We start from the raw sequence: 22,189 nt of genomic DNA, 5'->3' as shown, positions 1-22,189 counted from the left end.
TACATATACATACATATACATATATATATATATATCACACACACACACACACACACACACACACACACACACACACACAGCAAAAGATACGGGGCAAATCCAGTGAAATTAGGAGACAGACAACGTAGTACAAGTAACAAGAGACCCGAGTGCGGGAAGGAAAATGGCTACCATAAGCAAGCAAAATAAGGCTAGCAAATGAGGATTTTAACAAATCAAGAAAGGAATTATTACAATCAAAACTAAGCGCTAAACCCACAAGGGTCAAGAAAGGAATAAGACGAAGGAACAGGTGAGTTGACACCAGCTGCCGTGGTGTCGGATGCAGCTGTGTAACTGTTAACTAATGGTCCGTCAGCTACACTTAATGGGAGAGCAGCAACAATTAAGAATGGTTTTGGCCGCTCCCTCGAGAGGGACGAAAAGTTTTTACTTTGGAGATATCCAGGCCTTTGAACTCTAATTTGCTGCATATATTTTCCTCAATCCTCAAAAGACTGAGCAAGGGCGGCCGGGATGCAGAGCGAATTCAATTTGTCAGGGAAATTTAGTTTTCTTCCAAAGGATTGAAGTGTAGAGCGGGGAGTGGTAGCCACACTGAACTGGTAGAAGGCAGTGGTAGATAGGAATTTTTAAAATTTGAAGAGCGCATCTGTATCTCAATTTTAGCTTGCACCCCCTAAGCGACTAGCATTATGCACGCCATGCTCATTCTGAGTGATAACGTAAACAAAAGGATAATAGGACAATAGATCTTTGTCAGACACCCACATGACTTGTATTGCAGTTATTTCATAGTCATCCGGGAAGAATGTCATTAAATAACAAAAAAGGCACAATACCGTGACTGGAACGATACACAAATAACCCGCACATAAAAGAGAAGCTTACGACGACGTTTCGGTCCGACTTGGACCATTGACAAAGTCATTGACTTTGTCAATGGTCCAAGTCGGACCGAAACGTCGTCGTAAGCTTCTCTTTTATGTGCGGGTTATTTGTGTATAGAATGTCATTACTTTTCACAAACATTTACGATGCTAAAGTTTCCCCAATATTTCATTGAGGAAACAAAGATAAATCCTTAACAATGCCAATGAACAAAGTGAATCTGACAGACGGATCATCATTCCCACACGCAACACTGCTGCTACCATCTGCTCACCCGTATCAAGCAGCATAGGGGTCACATAACTCAACTATTAAAGACATCACAAGAGCAACCACTCACTGTTAAAGGTATCAACGAAGGCTTCTTCAAAGTTCCCCATGGTGGACACTGAAACAAGCTGCCTCATTCCAGTTTATATTTGTCCAACCTATTTTTATGTTGTTATACCATTTTAATATTTTTATGTTACCCAAGTAATAGCTTTTATATCCTTTTACTCATGTACGAATTAATTGCTCTACCATATTGTATTACTTTTGTCACTACCACTACTACTACTACCACTAATGAACATCGAAATGGTACCTCACTAGTATTCACCTCACTCTGAGCCTTTATATACCCTTTGTGTCCATGTATTGTTTGTAATGGCTTGATAAAGCTCCTGGAGAGCGAAACGTTGCCACAATAAATGTCACATTAGTTGCACTTGTGTCCTTTTACTTTACATGCTTTAGGAAGGTGACATGTAGCCACATGTCACCTTTTGTGACATGTAGCTACATGTCACAAAAGGTGACATGTAGCCACATGTCACCTTTTGTGACATGTAGCTACATGTCACAAAAGGTAACACGTGGCAAATAATGCCACAGTATTAATAGACTTTTTTTTAGAGGATGTAGTAATTGTAAGTTTTAACACCACAGAAAAGAACCATGGGCATTTGATATTTATCTACTTCTAAAAATATTACTGGGTGGAGCCGCATGTGATGCAGGAAGGTCCAGATGATCCTATACCTCAACCTACTTCGCTTCCCTCCACTTAATCCTTCTCCCCACTCCATTGACGGGATGAAAAAAATTGGTGTTCTTAACAATTCAGTGGTTCATTTTATTCACTATCAATAGTCCTTGCTAAAGACAAAAGGATAATGTTAATCTCCAATATGGGGAATCTTTCCTATTAAAGTAGACGAGAAAGAATGAGGTTACATTCTCTTGAAAGATGCAGAATGGTGATATTGTGGTTATATACAAGAATGAATGGCATAAATAGACGAGATAAGGTATTTTAAATATCAAATCAGCACATAACTAGGTAAACCGATTTCAGACTAGACAAATCTAGATAAAAAAAATATTGGAAAACATTTCAGGCCAGTGGGAACAGGCTGCCAGCAACATTTTGGAAAGTAAAAGGACGCAAGTGCAGCTAATGTGACATTTATTGTGGCAACGTTTCGCTCTCCAGGAGCTTTATCAAGCCATACAAACAATACATGGACACAGAGGGTATATAAAGGCTCAGAGTGAGGTGCAATACTAGTGAGGTAACATTTCGATGTTCAACATTAAAATGGTATAAAATACCGACAGGTTGTTAGGATGTTCATTAGTTGTGGTGGTAGTAGTAGTGGTAGTGACAAAAGTAATACAATATGATAGAGCAATTAATTCGTACAAGAGTAAAAGGATATAAAAGCTATTACTTGGGTAACATAAAAATAGGTTGTACAAATATAGACTGGAAAGAGGCAGCTTGTTTCAGTGTTCACTCTCTGTAATGTGCTTTGTGTGAAACTGAACACTGAAACAAGCTGCCTCTTTCCAGTCTATATTTGTACAACCTATTTTTATGTTACCCAAGTAATAGCTTTTATATCCTTTTACTCTTGTACGAATTAATTGTTCTATCATATTGTATTACTTTTGTCACTACCACTACTACTACCACCACCACTAATGAACATCGAAATGTTACCTCACTAGTATTGCACCTCACTCTGAGCCTTTATATACCCTCTGTGTCCATGTATTGTTTGTAATGGCTTGATAAAGCTCCTGGAGAGCGAAACGTTGCCACAATAAATGTCACATTAGTTGCACTTGTGTCCTTTTACTTTACATATTGTCGGTAATTCTACCAACTTTATTACAACATTTTGGAAATTTTCCAAAATATGTTAGACGATAAGAACGAATATGATTAGTTCGATATGATTAGTTGTAAATATAACATGGCTTTCATGGATCTTTAGGCCTACAGTAGTAGTTTTATTCGCAAGTTCTTAGGTAATTTAGCGATGTATACATTCATGCAAGACTCCACGAGATTAGGGGCTACCCTACGTCGATCAGTCATCACATGGACTAGTGGAGGCTCCATCCTCAGTTTGCTAAGCCCTTTTACAGAGAAATGTGTCTTGATGGCGGCGACTTGCTCTTGATTCACAGAACCTGAGCAATCCTCCTCTTCCCTCTGATGGAGACGAAGGGGGAGGGTGAAGTAGCAATGTGAAGGATCAGAGGGAAGGGAGAAGAAAAGGGTGTAGGCGAGGGAGAAAGGTGGATAATAGAACAGATTGAGCAACAGGGAAGCAATCATACACAAGAAATCTTAGGAAAACATGAGACCAAGACCATTATGTCACTGTTGTAACTACTGTATTACACTTGTGACCTCCCTCCCTCCCTCCCTCTCACACACTTATGTGAACTCTCTCACACAAGTGAACTCGAGTGCGCGAACATACAAGTGAGCTCAATCGCATTCATGCGAACTCACCGACTCACGCTTTAAAACTAACAGCAATCCTACACGCCATAAACACACGATATCAGCCAAGCCAAACACATTTGTTCCTCAGTACATACATTCCTCCCCGGCTCACCCATCACAGACCCTTCACACTAACAGTAGTAGCAGAAAGGCGGGACCACGAGCCAAGGCTCAATCCCCACAACCACAACTCTAACTCCCCCGTAGCTACAACTAGGCGAATACATCCCTTACACACCAGGGTCAACGATCTCCCCAACATACACACTTTCTCCTCCAGTAAAACCAAACTACACACACCTGAAAAAAAAGAAACGAACGATACACACAAGTTACCAGTTTCGAGAAGCATCTTGCTTCTAAACCTTCAAGAAGGGATGGGTGGGGAGGGGTGCCTTGTTTCTGGTTAAGTGCTCTTAATACAGGAAATTCAAACTAGTCACATTCCTGGGATCAAGCCCGATAACCTTTTATTCCCCAGGCGCTGCACGACACCTATGGGGGTGTAGCGCTGCTTAATATCGTAATTCTAAACGGGGTGTAATATATAAAAGTAAACAAAACTTTCTCTACTTTCTCTTCCTCCCTCCCTCCCAACCTGGTACTCTGCCTCAGCAATTATGTACTCCTAAGGCAAGGCCCGGGATCACTTTCTCCTTATATTGTGCCTCTCAAGGCGCCAGGTGGGAAGGGATGTAACTGCAGTGATTTTCAGGAAGTACCAAATGCAGTCTTTGACCCCTCTCAGACAGCTGAAGACAGTATTATTGACTTTAATGAAGTAAAGGCAGGCGAAGTCGAGCTTCATCTGACATCTTTACTCTGAAGAGCTCTGTACCTGTCTTTTTCATTACCGTCATCTGTACGCAAGAGTTTCTAGTAGAGGTGATGTAGTCCCCAATCTTGAATTGTGATGCCTGAGTACTTCTGACAAGACTACTGGTGAATGAATGATAGTGAAAGTGTTTCCTTCATTGTAACATTACCTATTGGGAAAATGCAGATATAGTAAACAAAAAATAGAGGGGAGGACAAAATGCTAATGAGGATCCTTAATATCATTTTGAGAGAAAAAAAGACATTTTTAGCTATTGTCGGATGTAATATCTAATCGTAACTAGAACCATTAAAGGGAATGAGTTGCTTGCAATGTTTAACTCAACTTGGTTTTGAAAGTACAGCTTCTTAGATGAGGAAGGTGTTCTAAACAAACAAGACACGTGTCAACAATAAGAATTTGAGAAAGAGGCAGATGAAATATGGGCTCCTGACCTACATTTTTTTTTTTACCCGAGGTTCAATCGTAGATTCGGTGAAAAACATTTTGTCATCGAAACCCTACAGAAAACAAAATGAAGCAGAAATTAGTTCCTTACCTTGGTATTCCCATCATATTGGTAGATTTTATTTTTATTAGCATAAAATCATATGATTTTACTAACTTCATAGCCATTGACTTTCCTCGGCTTCATAATTGTTCACCATAATGCTTTAAACAGTTCATAAATTCCCTAAACATTTTACACAACTTTTGCGCATTTGCCGTTAAAACCAATATTTTTTCCCCATACATGAAATGTTTTGTCAGTTTCTGTAAAAGAATAACAATAAAAGAATATACATACCACCGGCAAGTTTCCTGTGCTTAATCAACTCACGACTAAATACTTGCAGCAGGTCACGCTGAGTCAACTTTCTTTTCCTCCCTCTCTCTCCCCCCCCCCTTCCCTCCTTTTTCCTCCCTCTCTTTTTATTAACAAAGGTTTTACAGGATTAGGTTAAGAGTTCCTACCTTTATTTACTGGCTAAGAGCCGTTGCCTACCTCAGCTCATTTGAAAGACTATTACAAGACATACAAATAGGGAATAGGATGAAGTTGGAGCCGTCTGTGTGCCAGCGATTTCATTTGGTCAACTATTTCATCTATGTTATGTTGTACGAACATGCTCCAGATTAGAGTCATTCTAGAAATAAATGATCTCCCATGAAGTGATGTTCTTGAGAAGGGTACAGCCAGTGTAGTTACTTCTGCTGCCCGTCTTGTTGTGCAGTCTTCTCGTTGTCCGCGAGGTGGAGCCAAGTGTGGTACCCTGACAACTCTGGCCTTGTACATAACAGGTTGCCCCACATCCCTCCGGTGCTGAAGGCTCTGCTGAAATGACAGATCTGTCCAGGCCGGGTACAGACGAGAGAGAAGTATTTTCCTGGTGGTCTCCATTCTGTCAAGAAGTAGATGAAACGAGGGACAGACAATCTAAGAGTGTGGAGTATACTCAAGGTGTAAGTGTACATGTGCTTTGTAGTCTTGCAGCATCTACTGTCGAGCAGATCTCTCCCCCCTTCTCTGGGGAGGGAGTGGAGGTAGACAACAGCATCATCAAGTCACTCTTCAGTAAAATTTTATGGTCGACATACCTCACGTATTTGTGCTATAAAATTTAACTGAGTAAACGTTAAGTGCATTTTTGGTTTTCCCGTAACTATCTATAGTACATTTTTAGGAATATATTCTAAACAAAACTCTTCACAAAATCTATTCCACTTGTTCAAAATATTATTATTATTATAATCAAAAAGAAGCGCTAAGCCACAAGGGCTATACAGCGCTGCAGGGTAGGGAAGGAAGCGAGGGTATTGGATGGCAGAAGGGAGGAGGGATGATCTGTAGGTTACAGAAAACAGCGGGGCAGGGGATAGTACAGGGGTAGAGGGTAGCAAGAGACTGAAGTAGAAGGGGCTGAAGGTATCAGAATTTGTGAAGTCGGTTGTCAAAAAGTCAATGAGAGAGTCTGGATGAAAGGTGGGTCCATCAGCGAGAAGGGAAGGTAAAGAGAGAGCAGCAGAGCGAAGACGACGACGGAGGTAAATTCTGCGTGCTCATTGATAAAGTGGGCAGTCCAACAGAATGTGGCTGACTGATAATGGAACTTGGCAATTCTCACAGAGGAGCAGGGCGCCTCTCCATGAGATACCCATGAGTAAGAGGAGTATGGCCAATGCGAAGACGGGAGAGAGTAGTCTCCCAACCTCGACACTGGTGATAAGAAGACGGCCAGTAACCTATACTCGTTTTAATAGATTGAAGTTTGTTGCCGAGCATAGTAGACCAACGTTGTAGCCAACGGGTGTGAAGTTGGGAAGATATTGCAGCAAAATAGTCCGTAAATGGAATACCTCTACATGAAACTGGTAGGTCATGTACTGCTGACCGCGCAGCAGTGTCTGCCTGTTCAATGCCCTGTACGTCAACATGACCAGGGACCCAACAAAAAACAATATCTTTATGCTTGGTAAAGATGCGGTGTAGCCAAAGTTGGATACGGAGGACTAAGGGGTGAGGTGTATCAAATTTCTGTATAGCCTGTAAAGCACTAAGGGAGTCTGAGACAACCACAAATGATGACACAGGCATAGATGCAATACAGATAAGTGCTGTAAGGATGGCATACAATTCAGCAGTAAAAATACTAGCCGAAGATAGTAAATGCCCTTGTACGACGCTGTCCAGAAACACTGCTGCGAATCCTACGCCGTCAGAAGACTTAGAGCCATCTGTGTACACAGCAATGGCATGAGAATGAGAGTGAAAGTGGTCAAGAAAATGAGAGCAGGAAGCAACCGTAGACAGTTGGGCTTTTGAGCAAGGGAGAGAGAAAGAACAGACTCGAACAGCTGGAACTTCCCAGGGGGGTAGGGAAAAGTGAGATGCTACATGTACATAGAAAGGTGGTAATTGAAGAGAAAACAAGAGCGAATGAAGGCGAAGAGAGAAGGGACGGAGTAAACAGGGGTGGCGAACAAATAAATAATGTCTACTAATATCAGTGACCATTCTATAAATGGAAGGATTGCGGAGATCATGAGAGCGTACATAGTAGCGAAGGCAATGGGCATCACGGCGATCGGATAAGGATGGAACGTTCGCTTCTGCATTGAGGCTCTCGACAGGGGAAGAGCGAAAAGCACCAAGGCATAAACGTAATCCTTGGTGATGAATGGGGTTAAGGCTAGAGAGAGTAGCAGGAGATGCCGCTGAATAGATCTGGTCACCATAATCAAGTTTCGATAAGATACGGGTGGAATGTAGGCAAAGGAGGGTTCGACGATCAGCTCCCCATGAAAGATGAGCAAGGGTTTTAAGAAGGTTCAGCCGGCTGTGACAAGTTGCCTTCAGAGAGGTAATGTGAGGTTTCCAGGATAACCTACGATCAAAGAGGAGGCCCAGAAACTTGACTATCACGTTCAGGGATACGGGAGCCATAGAGGTACAAAGGATGATCGGAGATGACAGAGCGTCTAGTGAAAGTAATTTGGTGGGTTTTAGTGCTGGAAAATTTAAACCCACGTGTGGTGGCCCAATTGGAAACTGTCGGCTGCATGCTGGAGAGAAACTGTAATAAGGTGACAGTCAGCGCCTGCACAGGCAATAGCGAAGTCATCAACATAGAGTGATGACCAAATATTTGATGGAAGACTAGAGGCCAAATCATTAATAGCAAGGAGAAAAAGTGTTGTGCTCAGAACACATCCCTGGGGGACACCTTCAGTTTGGATAAAGTCTGGGGAGAGCACATTATTAACCCGAACACGGAAATGCCTGTCAGTTAAAAAGTTCTTAAGGAAGGATGGTAGATTGCCTCGAAGGCCTAAGGAGTGGGCTTGGGCTAAAATATTATACCTCCAAGTTGTGTCATATGCCTTCTCAAGCTCAAAAAATATGGCAATAACTGAGTGGTTATTCGCAAAGGCATTACGAACATACGCATCCAAGCGTAGTAAGGGGTCTATGATAGAACGTCCCTTACGAAAGCCATATTGACGAGTGGAGAGACTGTTGTGTGTCTCTAAATACCACACTAAACGTCTATTTACTAGGCGTTCCATCACTTTGCAAACTGCACTGGTAAGAGCAATGGGACGATAGTGGGAGGTTTCATGTCCCGTAGTGCCTGGTTTGCGGAAAAGGAGAACAATGGCGGATTTCCACAGCTGTGAAAGAACTCCTTGTGACCAAATAAGATTGTAAAGGCGTAATAGGACTGCAAGGGCTGACTGATGTAAATGTTGTAGCATACGAATATGAATGTCGTCGGGCCCAGCTGCCGATGATCAGCAAGCTGAGTGTTGCCTCCAGTTCTTGAAGTGTAAAAGGCACATTATACTGTTCTTCTCTGAGAGAAGAAAAGTCCAAGGGTGCTAACTCTCTGGCAGACTTTGAGGAAAGAAATGAGGGGCATAGATGGAGTCCCTGAGAAATACGGACCAGATGATTGCCAATTTCATTGGCAACATCTAGTGGGTTTGCTATATCAACACCGGCAACCCACAGAACAGGAGCCGGGTCAGGAGAATATTTACCACTCAGTTTTCGTACTTTTTTCCAGACTGCACTCATAGAGGAAGCAGAGGTGATGGTGGAGAATCTCGCCAGCAAGTGCATTTAGCGTCACGGATGACAAGGCGAGCAATCGCACGCTTCTGCTTAAAATCAAGAAGTCTCTCTGTGGTTCTATTGTACCGGTACCTGCCCCATGCAGCGCGTTTCAAACGTACTGCACGAGCACAAGCAGGAGACCACCAAGGCACGCATTTCTGAGAATGCCTGCCCAAAGTTTGGGGTATAGAATGAGAAGCTGCGGTTAAAACGGAGGACGAGAAGAGGTGTAAAAGCTCATCGATGGAGGACGAAGAAGGAATCTCTCTAAAAACAGTTAGGTGTGAGTAAAGGTTCCAATTTGCCTGATCAAATTGCCAGCGTGGGATGCGAAGAGGTGGTGAATATGAAGGGGAAGTAAGAATGATTGGGAAATGATCACCGTCATGCAAGTCCGGAAGAACAGACCAAGTGAAGTCTAATGCAGAGGAGGAAGAGCAGACTGAGAGATCGATGCAAGAGAGTGAGTGAGTCCGAGGATCAAAATGGGTGTGAGTACCTGTATTTAAAACATGGAGGGGGTGGGTGGCAAGAAAAGCCTCTAACTGAATGCCACGGGAATCACTGAGAACCCCCCCTCCAGAGGAAATGGTGGGCATTAAAATCACCAAGTAACAGAATCGGTGGTGGTAATGACGAAACAAGAAAGGCAATATCCGGAATAGATAATGCCCGAGAAGGAGAGAGATATAAAGAACAGAGCGTATACCACCTATGCAAGTGGATACGGGCTGCTGTGTAATGCAGCGAAGTACAAACAAATAGCTGATGGTACGGAATATCAGTGCGTAGAAGAAGGGCACTTTCATTAAAGGTCCCATCAGGAAAAGGATCTGAAGAATTCAATAAATTATAGCCTGAGATGGGAGAGATAACAGCAGAGTGTAATTTTGGTTCCTGTAAGCAAACACCAACAGGGGAAAACTGGGAGAGTAACATCTGAAGCTCACCCGGATTACCCCTGAGGCCGCGTATATTCCACTGTAAATAGGCCATGATTGGCAATGATAAAGATACCTGAAATCCGAAGGTAAGGGTTCCTACGGACTAGAGGGGTTAGAAAAGTCCACATGCGGAGGCAGTGGAAAACGTTCAAGCAGCGAAGGAACGGTGCGCTGTGAAGAAAGGAGTTGCGCAGATGGAGTAGAGGAGAGAGAAGGAGTGGAGGGTGGATCAGTGTCCATTGATGATTTGGTCTGCAATATATTCAGAGATTGCTTCAAGTGTTTCAGAATTCAGAGACGTCGTATGGGAGACAATATTGGAAATGGTAGGGGAGGATGAGTAAAGAATGGAACTGTAATGGACTGTACCAAGGTGGGGGGGGGGCAAAAGGGTGGAGGGAACTGGAGAAGCGTGGAAGGGGACAGAAGAGGCAGAAACCTGGGAGGTGGCAGAAGAGGAAGAAACTTGGGAGGGAACAGGGGAGGAAGGTACAGTACGAGGAGGAGGGTGAACCTCTACACTTTTAACAGAGCCAGTGAGAGGGGGAGAACCAGGTACAGAGACAGGGAAGGGAAAATGAGGAGGTGGAAGATGGGTAGGAGGTGTTAACGGACCTTTTTTTGACTTTTGAGAAGTAGAGGGACGATTGGGAGGAGGTGTCATACGAGATCTCGTCACTACTGAGGCTTGTGAGAGAACACGAAGAAGCAAGATCAGACTGAGACGTTGAAGTAGGGACGTCTGAGCCGAGGACAGCAAAAGAATTGGCTACAGGAGTGACTATGAGAGAGGTAACCACAGAGGTGGGTGCAGAAGATGGGATACCAGAAGTGGGGGGACGTTTTGAAACACGGGAATAAGAAACACGAGGTAGTCTCCCTTGGAGGCGGAGATGAGAGACTGCCATGGCATAAGGGAGACCTTCTGCCTCTTTGAGGTAACAGATTTCCCGATCGTTTAAGTAGACTTGACAACGGCGAGAGTACGAAGGGTGAGCCTCATGACAATTAAGGCAAGAGGGAGGTCGATTGCAAGACGTATTAGAATGGTCATCGGCACCACAGACTGGGCATTCGGCGATAGATCTGCAATATTTCGCTGGATGGCCAAATCGCCAGCAATTTCTACACTGTTGCGGTGTAGGGATCACCTTTCAAACTTGTAACCGATGTCCTGCTACATAAACTGAGGATGGGAGTTCACGGCTGTCAAAAGTTAAACGAGCCACATTACTAGGGTATCGTCTCCACCCGCGGGCAGGAAGAACGTAAGTGTCTACCTTGAGGATTGGGAGATCTTGGAGTTCCAGCTGTTCAAGAATGTCAGTGCCACATGTCTGGAAATTTTGTTGAACTATGGTATGGGGCAGAATGACGGTACCACTACAAGAATTGAGGGAATGATGCTTTTCAATAGTTACAGGAACAGTATTGATATGGGAAAGACGAGAAAGCTCATGAGCCTGGGTAGCATTCTGTACGGTGACAATGCGCGTACCGCTCTTAAGAGCATGAAAAGAAATATCCTTACCAACATGGCGTAGGAGTGCCTTGCCAATACTGTGGTCAGAAAGATAGGCAGTAGAGGAAGTCGGTCGTAAAGTGAAGAATTTAGTCCATTGTGCAGTCTGAAACTGAGCGTGGAAAGGTTGTGAAGGACTTGTCGATCTTTTCTGAGAAGAACGAGAAGGTGGAGAAGTATCATCAGCAGGTAATTGTCATTGTCGTTTAGGCGTGGGACCAGAGTTGGTCCAACGTGGAACGGGCCGGCGATTCGAAAATTGCCACACCGTAGAGGGAGAGGCCGGAAGCATAGTCACAGGAGAGCGAAGGTCAGATAAATCGAAGGAGTCAGTCGAGGCCTCAGTACCTGAAGCGGGTGAGGAAACAGCACCGGCAAGAGGTACAGAGGCATGAGGAGTGTCCGAAGAGTGGTCCAAAGACGAGGTGGTCCAAAGACGAGGCGGGGTCAGAACGGGATGCGGTATCAAGAAGGGGCCCGGGGGTAGCAGGTCCATGGACTAGGGCTGCCATGGTTAGGTTACTTCTTTCTTTTTGTTTTTAAGAAAGAAAAAGAAAAAAGAAAAAGAAAAAAGAAAAAGAAAAAAAGAATAAAAAAAAAAGGGGGGACCGGGGAGGGATAGTTCCTAGGAGGAATGAAAGGGCCAGAAATCTCCCTCCGCGCCCAAGAGGACCTCAGCACCGCAAGTAGCGCAGATGCAGCATGGAACCCATGCCATACCCTACCCATCATGCCAGTAAACCGGCAATCTGGGATAGCAACCTCACATCTGCCGAGCTACCTCGGTGGACAAAAGAGAGGGCAGCCGGAAATCCGCCACAAAGCATACCTCCTTCGGCCACCACCCCTGGAATCCGAAAGGTGGCTTCCAGAGATACACCCGTCGCCCGAGAGAGACCCAAAGCCACCCTCCAGGATACCGGAGAGGGATCAGGACATCCCCAGGCAATCCAGATTCCACGGCAAACTACGCCACCGCCAAGAACCTCAACGGAATGGGATGGACCCCGGTACCCTTTCCCCTACCTAGGAACTAGGGTGCCTGTGAAGAAAAAAAAAAAAAAGGCCAAAAAGGAAGGGCAAAAGGGAGGGGTGGGGAGGAGGAAAGGAAAAAGGGGAGGATGGGGAGGATGGGATAGGGAACGGGGGATTGGGGGGTAATTAGGTTCGGTCTGAGGAAGTAGACCGACAGGTCTAATTCCTCAGACCAAGAGCCTCTTCACCACGCCAAGGAGCCCCCCTTGAAGAGGTTGTTCAAAATAAATTTTACCCAGCTGATGATTATTTTAAGAGGCGCTAAACCCATGGGGTTCAATCAGCGCCTGAGGAATGGGAAGCAATCAGGTTTGATACAAGGAGAGGAGATTCACTCCAGTTACCTAGATCAAGAGCCCTCTAACGTTAAGATGCCACCCTTCAACGAAGCTGACGCAAATTAATTTTCATCTACATTTTGTCATAACTAGCCCAAAGTATTCACAAGACTTTTTGACTGACAATATGTAGCTACTGACGTCTGATTGTCTATTTAATGACATCTGACGATCAGAAAGACAATTAAGAAAATCAGAGAGGGGGATCAATGTCCTACAGTATCCTAGCATTTATTAGGATGTTCACCTCGAGGATGGCTTTCCAAGCTGAAAATGAGAGCCTTGTATTGAAAGTATTAAGTATAAAAACTACTAGGTGACATTCTCGTTTAAATTTTTAGCTATTAGGCTATTTAGAATATCATATTTTTTGTGTGAGGAAAGTGAACCTTCAAGAATTGGATTATCCAACTCTGTTAGTATACTATTACTGTAACTTGTATTTTAATTAAAACATTGCTTGGGATACGAGTGAGCGAGCCATTGATGAGAACCTGAAGTCATACCTCAAGTCCCTTTCCAAGATCATTTCAGTGAAAGTTTGGCGAGCACTTCGGTACAAAACTAGCGTAACAGCAGAGCCTGTAACGAAACAGACCTTTTAACTTAACAGTAGGGGTGGGAGGGCCATCCTCGTTTATACGACGTTAACTTAATGGGCGTGTGATTGCTTCACTTTCTCCTCACGTAATAAGGTAAGGGAAAAAAAAACTATCAACAGTGCACCTCCCAATTTTCACCACCTCCACCATCATTGCACCGTGCATCAATGCTATATCATATCACTCATCAATACCATCACCCCATGTCCAGTTCCCTATCCTAACCATTAGAACTTGTCACCAACGCAAATTATTGTATCTAGCATTCTTTTGGGAGGTTTTAAATTGCCTGGAAGAAAAAAACAACCCTGTTCAACCTGAATGAACGTAAACGAGGTTACAGAACAGTGATCATATCAAATCTTTATAAATCAGTGACTTCAAACAAAATATACAATGATAAAAATTGAGACTAGGGCATTTGAATACACAGAAGATGGTAAAGGTAGAAACTGCAATGTGGCCAAGTTCTATATTCCTTCTGCCACAAACCGACTTCGACATCAAGAAATTAAATATTTTAAAACTAAAATTGTCTTAACCCCACAAAGGTCACTACAGCTCCAATCCACCTGGTCAATAGCAGCAACAGCAAATTAATATCTAAAACTAAAAATACAGTAAACTTAATATGTATAATCATAACTGAGCGCTAAACCCACAAGTGTCATGCATAATTATATGTATATATATGTATATATGCAATACACATTTAAGTGCAAATATCCTGCGTTTCTTTGCTACAGAACGGACATGTTCGACACAGACGGAATAAAATAAAATTAAATCCCAGCATCAGGAATCTTTCTTACAAACACAGATTAAGAACGTTGCAGTGACATGATCCTGAAATTTTCACTTAGTGTGTAAATGTAAGAGGGGCATAAATATAAGGAAATATAAATAAAAAATGTATGGCTAACTGATCAAATATATATATATATATATATATATATATATATATATATATATTTATATATATATATATATTATATATATATTTATATATATATATATATTATATATATATATATATATATTATATATATATATATATATATATATATATATATATATATATATATATATATATATATATATATATATATATATATATGTCTTGTACTGAAAAACAGTACAAGACAGTGAAAATTTTTAAAAAGTTACAGACAAGTGAAAAATGATCGAATATGTACATTTTAACTTGGCAAAGCTTTACACATCTTGGCTACATGTTTACGCTCAGGTCTTTGTCTATTGCAACTGCCCCGTCTTTGTCTTCACAACGGGACACCCATCTTGCTGGCCTCTTTCATCGCTTTTGGTAAATCAACTTTCTCTTCTCTTTGTGCTTTTCATTTTCTCACATCTCTCGTTTACTTAACCTTTTCCTACGTTATGCCCACCTCTCAGTCTGCACGCGCCGAATGATCCCTACTGGTTTAATATCTCCCCATGAATAAAATCCAATGTCATGCCAAAGACACAGGCACCTATATTGAATGGGATCTTTATGACGAGTCAGTAAATACACTGCAGTAGCAATGGAATACGAATTGGCAATATCTGCTTCGAGGAATGTCAATATTTATATTGGAGTCTAACATTTTTAAATTAAAGAAATACAGATTAAAATAATTAGAATCAGTTAAAATTCCAATTTAATTGTTAATGTCAAAGACTCTCTTAGAAGAATAAAAAGTTGCAATACCGCGGCTGGAACAATTCACCAAGACCAAGGAGTTCCCCGAGGTCCCTACAAGTACCCCGGTAATTTTAGAACCAACGAAAGCAAAAACGCCTAAGATGAGATACCAAAAAAAATGGAAAAGCTCTACATATGGGAGCACATATTAATTTTAATTTTGCTAATGCAAAACATAAAAATCTATTATCAAAGTTCTATTGTATTTAGTTACCTTTCCTCCCCGTCAATAATATGTACAACTATAATAAATTTTGAAAGAGCACTTTACTGCCCTTAATATTTACAAACATGTCACTACCTAGAAGTGACACTGGAAAACATTACGTAGTTTATCACTGTACAAGTATTGAGACGCAATACATGAATATGTATATGACATTTCGAGTTAAGGGATGAAAACAACTTTAAATGAATGTGTCGTGCATGTGTTTGTATTGATCTGTTGCCACACAGCAACTCTTACTCAACATAAATGACAACTTGAGCTGGTAACACTTCACACACTGAATGCAACAATATGGGAAAGTAATAATGCTAGTTGTAACTCGTGAGCCGCAGAGCGTGAAGCATGGGATCTATCCCAACTGTCTTGTCAGAGTTCACATGTGAAAACTGGCTTACTGCAGAAATCACATACAGGTCTGGCGCTCTATAGTAGCAAGTTCCAATTAAGGAAAGCCGAGAATAAGGCAGGGATGCATACGTCTGGAATGAAACCAAGAAGTAGGCAATGCAAGACGCGGCAAGAATCTGTGTTCTTTGTTTAAAGCTTTCTTGGGGACGCGTATCATTTTATTTGTATCTCATATTTAAGCCTAGCTTTCATTTACACTAGCTATATTTCCCCTCATTCTACGTCATGAGAGTAGGATTCAGTTCGCAAAACTTCGTAGAAATGCGACTATGCACTTAAATTTTATTTTGCTGCTTGCAGGGTATATACATTGAGATTGTGTGTATATTCTGCTCCTTATTTTAGAAAAAGTATTACTTATGTTAGAGGACAGGTCACTTAATAGCTTTCTCACCCTCGTGCACTTGACAAGCTTTCAGTTTAAATTCTCTCGGTATATATACCTTGCATATTAAACATTGCTATTACGTGCACAGCAACTGCGTAGCACTGCTTATGTTGAGCGTAATATGGCCATATCCCGGCCCATGCCCAGAGCGAAGCACGTGGCCATACTATTTCTGGTTGTTTATATGCCATCCACCTCAGTGACGTCATGGCCGCCACCTGTACCCATCTTGTTGCTGTCCGCATCTTGCTCTCACCTTCAACTTTCTTATGCTGACAGATTTCAAACTGAAATCCATCCTGTTTGAAGGAATATGACAAGGGGAAAACGGCTATTTTTTTGTAACCACTAAGCAATTATCACGGTACAGGATATCTGCATAACGCAGATTAATCCAATTTTGCTCAAAATAATCCACTCCCTCTTCAACTCTTATGCTTTCGAACCGATTCCACTTCCTTCTCAGTTTCTTTATAGCTTTACACTTTCTATTTTTGTCGCATTTACTGTTAATCTCTTATATTCCCTCAAAATGTTTATTCTTTTATTCGTTCCAAAACCTTTTCTTCATTCTTCTCCAATGGTCACATTCTTCGTTTCTTCTTTTCCTTTTGCCGCAACCTCTCCACTTCTCCAGCATTTCTTATTAATCTCACGTACTCCTGATATATTTCCTAGTTTTATCCTCTAAAACTTCTCTTTCTTCATCTAAGAACTCACTCGTCGCAATCTCTCCTCATCCTCATCCCTGTCAAGTAACCCTATTTAACTATCCCTCAAAGCTTCATCAATCAACCATTCAACCCTCCTTGGCAAAACAACCTCTAGATAATCGCTATTCTCAACCCACAAGCATTTCCCTGTGTCTGGCAGTCACGACAGACCAAGATTAACAAGCCTCACCACGAGTGTTGAAGGGAACACCAATCACCGCTGTTCACATATTTGTGAGCCAAAACCATGCGCTTTAATGATTCCCAAGCATCATCCACGCCTACAATTTGTTAAAATTGCACCGTTAAGTTTTGTACTTCAACCTAATACTTTTAGCTACACCCGCACTTCAACTGAAAACGAAACCAAGAAGTTTCGGTCCTGAACCATTGTTAAGTTGCAGACTTTGGTCTAGGACTGTCCCGTAGCTGGATCGCTAACGCACTCGACTCACACAGAGGTCCGGAGTTCGAATCTCCTCCGGTACGACTGGAAAACATTATGGACGTGTTTCCATAAGACACCTGCTGTCCCTGTTTACCCATCAGTAAAATGGGTACCTGGGAGTTAGTTGACTGGTGTGGTTCGCATCCTGGGACAAAAATTGACCTAATTTACTTTAAATGCTCAGCATAAGCGGCTTTCTACATAGTAGTAAGTCACTGATGTCAGCTAGGCCTGTATACAGTGTACATGTACTTGTAAAAATAAAGACACTATTAAATAAATGTGGGGGCTGGGAATTTTTCAAGCTAAGGTCTTGCCATTATTTTTGACAGGCACATAGTATGATACAGTTTTAGCACGGGCAAGGTTACAATAATGGCAACAATTTTCAGACCACGTGCACTGTAAACTACAAGGTTCAAGACGACATTACAACGTAAGCATATGCTAATATATACTTTATCAGACAGAGCATCAAAATCCTAGCACAAATCAAACTTGCATACAGGTTATTCCTTTTTTTTCTTTTTTTTTAAATATTTTCCACAATAAGCAGGTCTAAAAAATATTGAAATAAAAAATTGCAACTGCTTCCCAATTGCTGAACTTGGTAAACAGATCCTAGAATTAGTGATGTTCATCATGCATCACTGCTCTTAACAGTTTAGTAAACACCTTCAGAATTGTTTGAAACTAGTGGCAGTGGTTTACCAAAGATCAACTTAGTATATCGCTTATATACACATACCGCGCAACAAAATAATTGGAGGACAACTATTTATAACTAGGATACTCGACAATTTCCCAAGTCCGGTTAATAAAATCACTAAGTAAATAAAAGCAAGTGTTACATAATACACAAGCAATATCCACAACACTACTGAAAATACGCGGCGAAAACGAGAGCCGACATGAACAGGATTAAAATTAATCATGGCAGTAGTTATATTAATCATGCCTTAATGACGAATTTGTTAAAGATGCCTTACGATTGTGTTATAGATGCCTGTGGCAGACATGCACAATTTCCGAGGACAATTCTCCTATATTATGTCACTGGGAAGCTGACAACCTGCAGGGGACCACACAACGCCTAACAGTAGCCGATAACCTTGCCTATCTTTTTTTTCAATGTACTAGTCCGATTATTTTATACAGAAGAATATAACTTATTAATTGAACATCAAAATGGTATACAATACCGACAGGTTGTTAGGTAAGACACATATGCAACAGTTAGACAACTTTATTCCGAAACGTTTCGCCTACACAGTAGGCTTCTTCAGTCGAATACAGAAAGTAGGCAGGAACAGTAGAGATGTGAAGACGATGTAATCAGTCCATCACCCTTAAAGTCGTAGAATTTGAGGTTGTCAGTCCCTCGGCCTGGAGAAGTTCAGTTCCATAGTCAGGATAGTTCCTGACTATGGAACTGAACTTCTCCAGGCCGAGGGACTGACAACCTCAAATTCTACGACTTTAAGGGTGATGGACTGATTACATCGTCTTCACATCTCTACTGTTCCTGCCTACTTTCTGTATTCGACTGAAGAAGCCTACTGTGTAGGCGAAACGTTTCGGAATAAAGTTGTCTAACTGTTGCATACGTGTCTTACCTAACAACTTATTAATTGTCCACAGTAGCCAAGCCCATCTCTTCTCCATTAAACTGACTTCCTGGCCGTTGCTCTACACAACCCCTGCGCCTCACTTAACTCTTCTTCCCCCTCGATCCCTAACAACCCTTGGTCTCACGAAGGTTTGACGGACGAGTAAACGAGGCAATTATCGTTTTCTAAAGATTGTTTGATAAGTCTTAACCAGGGGAATTAACCTGTCGTTAGTTGGGTTGAAGGTACGATCAACCTTTAGCAAGAAAACAGCTGTGAATTGTATTGCAGCGCTGTATAGCCTTTGTGGTTTAGCGCTTCTTTTTTATAATAATGTGAATTGTATTGGTACTACTCGGTGGAGATGGCGTTTAAATGACCAAGGTTAAAAATAATCAAGAACAAAACTTTTAATGAAAACTTCTGCACAACAGGCGCTCTCAAGTCAGTGACCTAAAATAAAATAGAACAGAGGAAACCTCATCTCAGTTCTCTGTATTTCAACTACTTGTGGCTACTCCGTTAATAACCTCTTAAGATCGTTTGCCAGAATTTTATTAGTAAAGTGGATTAACTGTTTTCCTTGTAGGTTACTCAAGACTGTTTAATTTAGACAGTAATGTAAGTAAGAACTCTTTCCCATAAGGTGGTAAGAGGAACGCTTAACTGCATGAAATGGTAGAGGCCAACATTATACACAGCTTCAAGAGTAAGTATGATTGAAACCTACTGACCAGCAATCTTCTACGTAGAATCTGTCGATGAGAGCTGAGAGGTCGGCTGCCAAGGGATGGGAATAACCCTTACAGGCACAACTAGATAAGTACAAGATTGCTAGTAAAGGACTATCATACCATACCAACCTTGCTCTGCAATTTTAAGTCTACATGAATTGCAACATTTGGTGTCATAAGGTGTAATACGTGATAATGAAACTGCAGAAGGGTTGCATGACTGATACTTGACCTTTATTGCAGTAACCTTGCGTGAGGTCATGTCAGTGATAGACAAGGCGAGGTAGTAGCAAACACTGCGAAGATGGTGGCAAAAAAGAGGCGAAGTTTAAACAGTGTTCCTCCTGTGTGCATGTTACTGCGTATGTGTAGTACTGTGAACGTCTAATAGTGTTCGGCATGTCTGAGTTTGTTTTAATGCTTTTTTTTTTTTTTTTTTCCCCCCGGAGAGTTTTCTGCTTTTGTGGGCACGTTTTCTTGCATGTCCACCAAGTGTTTTAAAGTAAAGAACATGATTGCGACTGGCCAGGGATCGAACCCAGGACTCTCGCCAGCCTCCGGAGAAGCAGAGGAGACTCCTGGGCTGGACTAACTCTGGCAGTGACATGTAATAGGCCCAGTGCTGTACCACCGAACTACGAGACTTACAAATGTGACTAACAGATGCTTCGAAACACTAAACCAACATTGGGTGCTGTAAATATCTGTAGAAAAGCAAGCAAGCACATAAAAAGCGCATAGCTCCGTGTGACAACACTTCCTGGATATGTGGGTCATGTGGGAAGACTTACCACATGAGTCAGACCAACACTTACATGGCTAGGAGTTACATCAAGTCGTCTTCTCTACTGCCGTACCATTGAGCAACTTGCTATTGCTAAGCTCTGGCGGTACAATTTATGCATAACGTAAGAACACAAATATGGGTGTCTCTAAGCCTACTGGCCCACAATAGGCAGGTCATAGAGTATGAAACTTTAATAATGACTCGAGAGAAAAATTGTCGCCTCTTAAAAAAGGTGCGTGAACGAATATAAATATTAGCTTCATAACGTTCCTAAAATGTTACGGTTAGAAAATTTCACACGAGTAAAAACGCAATGGTGTTCCTTAACCATTAATGTACAGCTCTAGTGGAGAATGAGGTCATGAATGAAGCTAGAATCATGCAATTTCTCTCCAAAACTTTCCATCAAAACATCAGTGGGAGGATCAAAAGAAATGTGTTTCACAAAGGGCAATATACCATGCAGAAGCATTTTACAACAGGAGTAATATATGTAACGTATAAAGTGCAGCAAAGATACAAAAAGATGTTAGAGGTGAGAGCATGACAGCTCCTCCCACCATCACTCAAGTTCAACCTCACACAACTTCACCTATCCTCTTTTATCTTTTGCTATTAAATATTGACTTTTAAATGGACTTAAAACTGTACTTTTTATTATTATAGTCACAGACTTCTTGGTTACTTGCAAAAAACTGATAAAATATAATACTTGACAATATTAAAAACAACTCTTGATTGGACTGTGAGATATAAGAAATAAATACGTAATCAGGTACATGAAAAGTTCCTAGACTCGACAAACCAAATTCCTAAGTATTTAACAGCAAACATTGCAATACAGGAGCTTCAAACTCTAAATCATAAATTCATGACATCAATGCAGTTGCGTGCATTGTACCTTAAAAATCACTAAAACTAAACCATTCCTAAAAGGCAATGGTTTAACATAAGATTCTGCTTTGGCTTATAGTTTATATCATCACTCGCATACAAGATGTTATAGCTCACCATCATGTCGTTATGTCGAAGGTTCGTAAAGATTAAAACAAAATGTCCCTGAGGTACAGTAGTGGTGTAGCAGTACTCACGACAGCTGTCACCATCACACTGATGTTCAGAATTAACTTCACCAGCTCGTGGCTCCTAACACTGCCAGGTTTTACCGGCTGGAAAATATTCCTCCTGCCTCTGTTTCCACACTTTGTGTCTATGTCTCAAGTAAAACTTACTGTGTGTGTTCTATCCACAGTATTAACGTGTAATATAAATATTTTTTATGAATAAAGTTACGAAAATTGCAGAAAATAACTTCAGTGGATATGGCCGAGGGTCAGTTGCCATGTAGAGATATTTGTAAGTGGGAAGCTCATGGCAGCAACATTACCTGCTTCTTACAACCCTAATACATTACTTCTCTCTTCTTCATCCCACATACAAACTCCGGGCAACTATATTTTTTTGACTTCCAAGTAGAACTTTACCGATAATCTTCGATAAAAGTTATTATAGAAGCGCGCAGAAGAGCGGCAGCGCACAGGCATCACCATATACTTCCTCAATTACTAGAGCGATTTCACTTTTGCTTACTGTGAACCGGAGAGAAACGCCGGTA

At 41.6% G+C, this 22,189-nt stretch overlaps 1 protein-coding gene across 9 annotated transcripts in view; it reads right to left on the bottom strand.

Annotated features, from left to right (window-relative positions):
* mxt (Eukaryotic translation initiation factor mextil) overlaps positions 1–21,740 on the bottom strand; it is a 95,232-nt gene extending 73,492 nt beyond the window's left edge. For 7 of the 9 annotated variants that reach the window (XM_053795063.2, XM_053795071.2, XM_053795070.2 and 4 more), the window contains exon 1: positions 21,586–21,740. In XM_053795063.2, coding sequence (XP_053651038.1) covers positions 21,586–21,591 — 6 coding nt within the window. In that variant the 5' untranslated portion in view covers positions 21,592–21,740. The remainder of the gene's footprint in view (positions 1–21,585) is intronic. The other 2 variants (XM_053795064.2, XM_053795065.2) reach the window with 1 other exon arrangement.
* Between the last annotated feature and the right edge of the window lie 449 nt (positions 21,741–22,189).

This window comes from Cherax quadricarinatus, chromosome 72 (genome assembly GCF_038502225.1).
Source record: "Cherax quadricarinatus isolate ZL_2023a chromosome 72, ASM3850222v1, whole genome shotgun sequence".
NCBI lineage: Eukaryota > Metazoa > Arthropoda > Malacostraca > Decapoda > Parastacidae > Cherax > Cherax quadricarinatus.
The sequence above is the reverse complement of the archived record's forward strand: the minus strand, read 5'-3'. Positions and strand labels throughout refer to the sequence as shown.